This window comes from Apteryx rowi, unplaced genomic scaffold (assembly GCF_003343035.1).
Source record: "Apteryx rowi isolate R43461 unplaced genomic scaffold, aptRow1 scaffold_91, whole genome shotgun sequence".
Taxonomy (NCBI): Eukaryota; Metazoa; Chordata; class Aves; order Apterygiformes; family Apterygidae; genus Apteryx; species Apteryx rowi.
Window position 1 is genome coordinate 558,832 of NW_020451216.1, and position 11,102 is coordinate 569,933.

Here is an 11,102-nt window from a genome sequence, read left to right on the forward strand (position 1 = left end):
GTAAACAGTGGTCTGTCTTGACTATTTAATAATAAAGCATGTATTTCTGCTTCATAAACTTCTGCTAATATTTTATTATTTTTTATTTTTAAACTTACGTAGACAGTTTGTCAGGAAAAGCTCTAATATAGATGCGGCTTTACTTATTTAAAGAAGAAAGGATTATAATGATATTTTACCTTGTTACCAAACTGCTTTAAAGTATGTATAGCTCTGAGGGAATGGTGGACTTTGCTAGCCATGATCGTCTTAGTTTGGAGGCTGTCCAGGTTGTAGCTTAGTATTTAGAGTGTGGGATGGCTTTCAGGCCTCAAGTATGTTATAGGTTATGGGCTGTATTGCCGAATTTGCAAAAAAGTAGTAGCAAAGTCACAACCGATGCAAATTTTTAGCGTGTTTGCAATGGCTCTGTTAATATTATGTTGCTTTGTTAGCATACTTCTAAATGGATACACTCTCATATACCCTCTATATATCAAGTTTTGCATAATTTTTATATTATTATTTTTTTCCCCCAGTGTGAACTACATTTTAATAGGTRTTCTCTGTATTTCTGTATTGTGTCTGTGTGGTGATAACTTGTTTGTATTGAAATGGAGACATTGTGACTCTTATGTGAAACTTTTCTTAAAAACTTTTGTAAGTTATGGCAAGCTCTTATTTTTGACCAGTACTTGTAGATATCCATGTGTTTGTAGCGTACCTGCTTTGGTGTTCCTATTCTAAGGTGCTGTGGAATGTGGTAATCTGTGCTTATGGAAAAACTGGATGGCTGTCGTATAACCAGGGACTCTTAATGTGCTCAAGCAATTAGTAGAGTGTAAGAAAATCCTGAACTAACTCTTTGAAAACTAAGCTCTTCTCCAAAGTGCTCAGTGTTTAATAATTCCATGCTGTGCACTCTGCATCACAATGTGTCTTGTACAGTAGTTCACAAACTGTCTTCTGCAGCTTAATTTGGACACTTGTTGTTAGTAACACTATAAAAATAAAATCACAATGCTGGACCACTTCCCAAGATCTCTTATTTGATATCGCATCTCTAGTTCAATTCAAAAGTAGATGTTGAATTAAGTGTAAAGATTAATACTGTCACTTAATGTAACCACAGATTAATGTTCAGTAAAAATAAAATGTACACTTTGCAGGTTCAAGAAAACTCTCCAGCTCAACAAGGAGGATTGGAACCTTTCTTTGATTTCATTATTGCAATAGGACACACTAGGCTTGTAAGTCTCAAATGATTTTTTTTCTTCTGAATAAAATACAGTATTGTACTGATGAAAGGTGGAAGAGAAAGCTGTTGCAGTAGAGAAAGCTTGTCATATTGGACATCACATATGGTGTTAAAAATATAATATAAAATTTAGTGATGTTTAAAATCCTCTCTGATTGTCTGGATTCATATCCGAGGAAAGACTTACCTATCTCTAGTCACCCTGACTTCCTAGCAGACTAATATCATGAATGTTATGTTAACTTACTTATGCATACTTTCCGCCACAAGGCGAATATTGAAATGGTGAGTCAGCGGTAAGAGCTCAAAATTTGTTTAAACAAACTTGTTTCAACACTTGATAAAACAAAAAAAAAATCATTAACAAGGGGAAAGGTGCCACRTGGCATTGTCTGTTTAAGCTTTAAGACCAGGAACATAGTTCCTGCATGGTGAGTTATGAAAGAAGAGAATTGAGTAAATTTCAACATACTCTTTGTTTAAAAGGGTCTCAGTTTTGACTATATGTCTCATCCTAGTTACATACCAGCTGAATTCTTTAGTTTTGCCTTGCTTTTATTAGTGTGCATGTCTCTCTGGAAATGATCATTGTAGTGGCAGATTCCAGTGGAGGATTAGTCAGTCTAGGCTAATACCTTACAGAAATAATGATAGTTCTCTAAAGTGTTCCCAAATATTCTGTCTTTTCACAGTCAGATTGCAGTGACTCTGATTATTGAGTAAGGAAAAGGATTAGAGGCATGAAATAAAATGTTGCTGCTTATTGTTACTACTACATAGTTGAGGTCTAATATTGCTGATGTTATTTAATAGTAATTTTAAAGAGTGGGAGAATATGTGCTGAAAGTGAGTAAGAGAGATTAGTAATATAAAAGGACACGAGCTGACACTACTGACTTTTTTTTTTTTTAACAAAAAGTTGAACTGTTGGGACTGTAGAAGGCAGAACCTAAACTTTTGACTGTCATTGGTTCTTAGTTCAGCCTCTTCCAGGCTTAAAATCTTTGTGTTACAGGTGCAACTAGAAATAATGTTAACAATATACCTCTTTCTGTGCTCTATAGAATAAAGAAAACAATATGCTGAAAGATCTGCTGAAGGCAAATGCTGAAAAACCAGTGAAGCTGGAGGTGTATAATATCAAAACAATGAAAATAAGAGAGGTGGAGGTGATCCCCAGTAACATGTGGGGAGGGCAAGGTCTTCTTGGTGCCAGCGTGAGGTTCTGCAGTTTCCAGGGAGCCAATGAACATGTGTGGCATGTTTTGGTGAGACAGAATTCTTTGCTTGTCCAGCAAATTGCTAAGAACAGAATGTAAATTGCTATTTCAAAACTTCTCCAAGATGTTAACATATATCGTTCTTTCACAGGATGTTGAACCTGCGTCTCCTGCAGCTCTAGCTGGTCTGCAGCCATACACTGACTACATTGTTGGATCTGATCAGATTCTTCAGGAGGTAGGGCGTGTGTTCCTCTAAGTAGTGATGTTCTTCGTGCCTGCCAAGGGTACACTGTATTTTATTTTTTTTAATCTAATTGTGCACACAACAAGTGTATGTGGATAGTCTCTTTTGGGAGGTTGATATTTATGGTAGACACTTTATGACAGAGGTAAACGTTACTTTTTTTTAATCTGTCAATAAAATAAGTTGCTCTTAAAGATCAAACTACACTAGTGATTTTTGATCTGTCTTTGGGTTTTAGCATTGATCACTTAATCTCATTTTGAAGTAAATAAAAATTTAATTTCGTTCCAGCCCCTTGCCTTACAGATTTGAGTTGAGTAACTCTTACTTTTTTTTTTTTCCTCCTTAGTCAGAGGATTTCTTTTCACTGATTGAATCCCATGAGGGGAAGCCGCTGAAGCTGATGGTTTATAACACTGAAGCAGACTCCATTCGAGAGGTAGTTGTGACTCCCAATGGAGCTTGGGGTGGAGAAGGAAGGTACTGATCTGCGGTCAGTCGCTGACTGATGACAGGTTATACACTCACTGTAAATGAGCTCCTGTTAAGAGTATTGTCACTGATCTTAGCTTTTTGTTTTCAAGTTAAGCCTTGTTTTCCTACATTTGTCGCATAAAACTGTTCTTTCAATAAAAAAAGGTAGCTGAGAATTATGAAGACATGTTCTGGTTCTAATTCTGTTTGAGTTGAAACCAATGGCAAAACATATGTTGACTTTCCTGGTAGCAGATTTACTAGCTATATTCTCACAGTCAAGCATTCCAATAGAGCAAGAAAAAAATCCAAACCAAGTCAGAGTGTATATTTTGTAAAGGTCATTGGAAATAAATCAACTGAAAGCTGAGCTAGGTATACCTAAGTGTCAACTGCAGTGCTCCTTAAGTATCATAACGGAAATGGTTCTTGCAGATAGCTTTTTCTTACTATAGATTAAGTACTCTAAAATTCTATTATCCTTTGTTTTAAAGAGTCAAAATTGAAAACACTTACAGCTTTGATCAGAATACCTTTTTCAAGACTTGTTCTACTTTGTTTCCACAGTTTAGGATGTGGTATTGGATATGGCTATTTGCACAGAATTCCAACACAGTCTATAATACCAAAGAAAAAGCCAGAAAGCAAACCACCTTCACCCTTACCATCAGAAGCCAGAACTCCTGTACCATCTACTAATGGTTACACAGAGGTATGTAAGAAAACTTTCTTTCTGGCGAGTCCTCTGGAGTTGTATCCAAATTTTATACTTGTTAGAACATTTATAATACAATATATTTGAGTACAACATACAATTTTGCTTGAATGAAATTGAGTTAGGTGAASGGCAAGTGAGAACTGATATTGCTGAGCAGCTGACAGGAAGGATAGCATGAGAGATTCCTTTTTTGCTCAGCTGTGCCCTTTATTTCCTCAAACTTGCAAGTGGTATTCTTTCATATTCTTCATTGTATTTGGGTGCAATTAGAGATATTCCAGTTACTTTTTCATCTGGGCGAGCTGAAATAAATTTTTGCCAAATACTTCTTGTTCTAAAGACCTGCATACTACAGCTGTATCAATGAATGAGAACCACGTTAGAAGAATCCCCTTCTTGCTAGGAAGTAAAATACATGTACAAGGATTTAGTATGGACTTTTCTAAGAACATACAGGCTTTGAAAGGGTACATTGGGGTCTGTCCTAATCAGTGACTTGAGTATCAGTTCCAGCATCACAGATTATCTCTGAATTGGTATACTTGGAGACTGAGGTGGAATGCGTTCATAGGAAGGTCTTCTTCAGATGAAGCTTTTAGTATAAAAAAATTACTTTGATTTTCCTTCTTATTGTGTTACTCCAGACTCCATTATTGGCACCTGCTTCTCAGAATGAAAACTCTGAAATAGTTATGAGCTTGGATCAGTCCACAGATCGAGAAATGAGCGGCTATTCACCAGAAAGCTCACTTTCTCCTCCTCCCCCTGTCCAGAGAGTTATGGATCCAGGTATGTGTGTGGTGTTCTTTTGTTGTTGTTTATTCCCCCTCTCCCCCCAGCAATTTCTTAGAGGATATCTAAGTAAACTAATAGAGTCTTAAACAAGTTTGAGACTTAAACACAGAACTATGAGCCTTGATGTTTCCATTGTGATTTTTGACTACAGTGGATTTCAGAGCTATAGAATTTTCATGCTGTGCACCTGATGAAGGTTAATGAAATCTGTGAAAGTCTTTCCACTGACTTCAGCAGATTTTTTTAGGTTATTATTTTATTTGCGTTTGGTGGGGAGGGGACTTCACTGTCTTCTGTTTGGATATAACACATCCTGTTGAATCTAGAATTTTGTACTGTATCTAAAGCAGTATTGCGATGTTCACTTTCTCCTTCAGGATTTCTAGACATGTCTGGCATTTCATTTCCTGAACTCACTGACTTAACAAAAGTGTCTGACATGTCTGCCGCCTTCAACATGCCAGCAGCAGACACTTTAGGAAGCACTGAAAAGTTAATGTCTAACAGCGAAGCTACTCCTTATTTTGGTAAGTGTATTCAACATTGCCACACCTCTGACCTGATCTCTAGAATGGTATCAATTAATGCCCAATCAAGTGTCATRCTTTTTGGAAATAAGCCAATATTAAGAAACTTTCCTTTTAGCTGAAACATCAGAAAGGGGATTTGGCTAAAATGAGGTGGAAGAAATAATAGAATTCAGTTGTAGAAACAGGCAAAAACTGATAGGCATTTTTATATGGTTGTGGTATGTCGCTTTTATTCTTTAACTGAAAATATTGATGATCCAAATTAAACTGAGCTTAAAAGTATATATTTCTAAAATCAATGGCAATTTTTGTACTACAGGCTTGTTTTCACATTTGAAAAAGTGAAAACAAAATTGCAGTGTGTGAAAAGTGCAACTTTTCTATTTAGAAAGAAAATTTTTTCACCTTATGGATTCTGTTTCCTTTGAGAAGGGAGGCAGAAGGGTAAGAATTGTAACACTAAAGAAAACATCTGTAGCATAAGAACGATATAGACCAAATAGTTCATGGTCTCCTAAAATTTACTGTACCTCCAGAAATTCTGCATTTTGGGAGAACTGAGGTAACGCAGCTTATGTATTTCATCAGGAAGCGATGAGAGTTGTGGATCTGTGTTATGTGTCTAAGAGGTATTTCATTCAAGCTGAGGTTCTAGAAATACGGAAGCCAGAGCACTGTCCATCAGCAGGCTTTAATTTTTACAAACTATTTCTGTTTCCAGAGAATCCCACAGCCTTGGACCCTGAAGACTTAACCATGTATCCTGAAGGTTCAGTTAAGCAGCCTGAGTTGGACCAGCTAATACCTTCAATTTCATCTTTACCTTCTCTTGCTCTTCCTAATGAAATTTCTTCAAAAACAACACTAGGAACTGATCCGAACAACCAAGAAACAAAACTGCTCCTGAACAGTGCTGAGAGCTTGTTATCCACTACTCCATTAAAACCTGATGATGAAAAAGCATGTGAACAGAAAGAGGAAGCTGCACAAGATCAGTGAAAAGGACGCTGCTTTTGTTGCCAGACTGCCAATATGCTGTAATGCTACAGCTTGGAATATTTTTCTGATCTTGAGAGAACTACAGCCATTCTATTTTGTTAGTGTAGACAATATTWTAAAAATATGTAAATTCATATGAAATACCTATCCTATTATCTTCTCCCATCATGGTTTGATTTGTATTCAGACTTTGTTTGAATACTGTTCAAAATCAACGAATTATTCAGTTCTCTTAAAAGGAGAAATTAATGCAAAAACTATTTGGACACGGGTAAAGCTTGAACTTCTTGGATTAAAGTTTGGCTTACAGTTGCTCTTCAATATATTTTATGAAGGCATTCTGCCTGAATAGTGACCTTTAATGGTGACTTTCCCAGTATGTTTGATAGCATTTAAAAAGTTATTTTACAGCTTTGACTTGCTGGGAAAATTTGCTAATGGTTTGCCTCAGTTTGATGGATCTTGCGACTTTTAAAGCTCTCCCTGCTCCAAAATACCTTTATTCATATTTATTACTCTGCAAACTTGTTTTTCTTGCTTTAGCCTTTCCTTTTGCTATAACAGTTATTCACATCTCTTCTAAAACTATTTTTGCAGGAAAGGAAGTAGTTTAAGTTTTGAAATTGCAACATATAGAGAGGACAAAATGGAGTGGGTGTGTTCTGTTACTCACTTTAGCTCTTCAGTGGATTATATGATAGTCTCACAGCTTAAAAAAATCAAGGGAAGAATGCTGGTGGTTGTTTGAAAATTAAGTTTATTAAAGTAAAGATGATTCAAGTCAATTCCATGTGAATTTAGGGTGATTAACCTTATAAACAGAGTTGAGCATGTCTTGATTTCTCTAGTAACAGAGGAATAGCTTTTATGGTTATGCTTTTCTATATCCCCAATTAGTATTTTTATAAAAATCATTACGTTTAAGGCACTGGAATGGAACTCACTGTGCAACACATCTATTGCTTCTTGGAGCTTTATTTTTTGTTTGCATTTGTCTTGAAATATTTTCCACCATTTGAACCTTTGTGTTACATGATTAGTAAGAAACATGTAACAATTTAAGAAACCTGAAGGTTTTTATACCCCTCAGGGCAGCAATTTATCATGGAATTTTAAACTGGTCGGGAATAACTTCACTATAGCTGATAGTTACTATGATCCTCTGCAGACTAAGAGAATCAGGTGCAATATTAGACATGTTTTAAGCTATAAGTTTGTAGGTTTATTTGGCACAATACAGTGTCAAATTCCCTYCTCTTCCCCTCACCCCTAATGCTTTTCTGCATCGAGCCTGATGAAGATTAGTGAACAGAATGACTGACTAGGCTAAAATATTGTAACAGCATGGGATGGGGAGTCTAGGTCACACAGACTTGCATGTGACAGCTCAGCTTCAGCAGAATGGTGTAGATGAAGCCATGAAACAAGGGACAGGTCTTCAGATGATATACTGTTGAATAAAAACTTTTCCTAAGATTTCTTAATCACTGCACTAGTCTTAACAGTGCGGTTAAGACTAGTGCAGTCTTAACACATAGCACACAGTAGCTTAGAAAAGAATGGCCAAAATATTTTCTTCCTCCTTAAAAGAATGAAGTAAGCACTAAATACAGGTGTTAATTATTCAGGAATTAAGAGAAGTCTAGTCTGCTAAATGGTCTGTAATAGCTACCTTTTTTTTTTTCCTCCCCTACACTGCTAAAATAAATTTCGTCTTCTTCCCTTCCTCTAATGGACAGCTACATGTGCAAATAGCCAAAAATTAAGAATAAAGAATATGTAATTTAAGCTATCAGTAAGTTTTTGTTCAGTCTTGGAGCCTGATGACTGAAAACAACTAAGTGTTCTATGTTTTCTGTTTGCTCAGGACAGTTCYCTAGTACTCCACCTTTGTCAACACTATGTTTTTTAAGCTTGTGGCAGCTTACTTAAGTGATGCTGTACCCTAAGTACCCTTTAGAAATTTCAAAGCGGGAAATGTCCAAGTTCACATTTCAAATGTCACAGTAATAAAGAGCTTAACATTTATGGTACTCTCTGTCTAGCCTACTTTATGGCAATTGGTTCTTGTTGGGGGAAAAAATTGGTTCTCATAATGTCCAAAGAAAAATCTGTTTAATATGCGAATTTAGAGAACTGTATAGACCTTTAACCTCTAGCAATAGAATGCTGTATTCATGTAACATATGGCTGTACGACTTAAATGCTAAAAGAGTTAAGGTTTTTAACATCCTAATCAAATTCCTTATCTCTGACAAGTTGGAGAGTACCTTTTGAGATGGATGAAGCTGTACTACTTGGCACCACCTTAGAGCTTTAAGAGCTAAACTGAAATAAGGTGGAGAAGGGGAAAGCATTCCTTTACTGTGCAGTGCAGAAATGACAGAGCTGCTTATAAATTCTTCAGTTTCAGAATAAATAAAAAATAAGATTGCCAACAGCTCCTGTGAGTGGAAGGTACCAAGTCTTATGCTACAGAAAAATGGATTCACTTGTCCTGTTGGTGTGTCTGCTGCACTTCCTTCCTCCCATTGCTGGAAATACACCAGGAGCACCATCCTGTCAGATGCAGACTGTATGCTGTAGACTAAGCTGGAGTATTTGTGATTATCTCATTCCTTAATTTGAGGAAATTCAGGAAGGGAATGATCAGAGGAAAGTGCAATACCAGATGATACAGCTGAAAGAAGAGAAATATACCTCATAAGGCCTGTGAGGACAGGCCAGTTTGGAAACTAAAAAAAAAAATAGTATTTTGTGCTGATCTGAGATAAACAGAATGACTAATTTTTAAGAAATACACTGCAATCAGGTGTAGTCCCAAACAGCTACTGCTTCCAAATACCTAGGAGGGGTTGTGTAGCATCCTGTTCGCTTAGGTAAACTTTGGGAGCACCTATTAAACCTGATGGTGATCTTCCTTTTGCAAACCCTGGAAGGATTATCTCAGCAGCAGCACGGTGATGGCAAAAAAGACAAAGGGATGATGTGGCCTGCGAATGTCCTACACTAATTTTACAGTGTGGAGGCAGCGCATGTCGAGTTAGACATTGCTTTGCAGCTCAGTAGGGCCACACAATATGATAATCTCTGTTAACATCAATGGCCAAGCCTGAGGACTGAATGTGGCAGATGATAAGAATCCCAGAGTGGCTCCCAGGCGCTCAAGCATTACAGCTGTGACCAGGCAAAACTCATGTCTTCATCTCCACTGAGACATGTCTCTGCTAAGCCTAATAAGTCAGAGCACCGGGGTGATGATGTGGTGCTCAGAGAGGCTGTGGAGCCTCTATCCCTGGAGATACTCTGAATTCTACTGGACATAGGTCTAAGCAACTTGATCTAACTTTGCCCCAAGCAGGACTAATGTCAGAGGCCTAGATCAAGTTGTCCCTTCCAAAACAAATCACTTAATTCTAATATGTACAGAACTAGGTGTAGGAGTGCAACCTTTCACCGACCAGTGGTCAGGGTTGGCATAAAAAGCAACTGCCCCATCTCAGGGGGGTAGCATGGTAACTTTGGGCAGCATAACCCTATACTAGGAATGATCCTAGCCCCCCCCAAAAAACATGCTATGGAATAAGTGTCCTGGAGATAAACATGCAAACTTTTTATAACCAACAGTATTGGATGCTAAGCTAATTCCATCATGAATGAAGATGTTTRGTTTCTTTAAGGTGAACAGCTCCTGGAAAGAGTTGTTGAAATACTAAATYCAAGCAGAGGTGACTTTTCTCTCCTTCTTGAACTTTCACAGCAGGCTTGCCCACTTACTAAAATCTGCATCCATCTGCTGACAGACTCGACTAATCTATGTTTAGAAGCTGCTAACCCAAGGTGCCATACTTGACTGAATGCCTCTTTGCTGTAACTGATAACGCTACAGTGGGAGAGGCTGCAACAATGAGCAGAGATCAAGACACACACGTGCGCACTGATGGGTTTGAATTATGCACTTTAGCTACTTGGAGTTCAGAATTTAATCTTTCTTAATAAGGAAGATCTCATACCTTTAAAAGCATGATTCACATAGCACTAAGGACTACAGCACTAACTCGGGAAGTGTGAGACCTTGGCCAGGCAYGCACCCTCTGTGCTTCTGCCCTCCAGCCTCATGAATTCAGCAGAAATGGAAAGCCTCACAGGGGCAAGTCTTTAATATAGAATTCCCCTCACAGCTCTTACCCCTCTCCACCTCCCCCTTCCTGGGCAAATGTTTTCTCTTCCAAGCAATAGCTCAAAATGAAAGACCTAGCTACCACTGCCGCCGGCTGCTCTTAAATGAAAGCAACTATTATTTACTCATCACATTTTATTTGACTGTGCTAATCTGGCACTTCCTGGGTATTGCCACTAATTCCTATACATACTCCCTCCTTGCTTTTGCCTTAAGCAAGTACTAATTTGCCTTGCTTCTGCTGCAACAGAAATTTCAAAGCAACTGTTTGGGTTAGGTTCCATTTCTAAACTATGTCAAGTAATATCTAGTCCCACAAAATAGACAGCTGGAACAGTGTCAAAATATCCTTGGAGACAGATTGGGCATTCCCAGGTCCRGTCACTAATGAGTACCTCTGATGTCTGCATGATGCCTGTACAAAGTGACTTTCTTCAATTTGTGTCTAAAAAGGAGGCAATAGCTTACAGGAAAGACCTCACCCCACATTGAAGAAAACTATTTTAGTCAATCACTTTCTTAGTAGTTAAGTTTGCATGTGCTTTTAACAGTTCTGTTACCTATTAGCTACCTGGGTGGTAACTCCATCTGGCTCTGTTCAGGAACCATCAGTGCACCTACAGGTATAGATCCTGTGCTTAAAGATTGATTATAATTGTCAAGTTCAAGAAACTCTTGGGTAGAAGGTCTGAACCAGGTGGA

At 37.7% G+C, this 11,102-nt stretch overlaps 1 protein-coding gene across 1 annotated transcript; it reads left to right on the forward strand.

Moving 5' to 3' along the window:
- Positions 1–1,118: 1,118 nt before the first annotated feature.
- Positions 1,119–8,253, forward strand: GORASP1 (golgi reassembly stacking protein 1). The gene is made up of 8 exons (XM_026091562.1): positions 1,119–1,229; positions 2,302–2,505; positions 2,609–2,695; positions 3,054–3,184; positions 3,746–3,890; positions 4,541–4,685; positions 5,069–5,218; positions 5,943–8,253. Exons 1-8 carry the CDS (start codon positions 1,134–1,136, stop codon positions 6,218–6,220), a joined length of 1,236 nt encoding a protein of 411 aa, XP_025947347.1. The 5' UTR covers positions 1,119–1,133; the 3' UTR covers positions 6,221–8,253.
- The last annotated feature ends 2,849 nt before the right edge of the window (positions 8,254–11,102 follow it).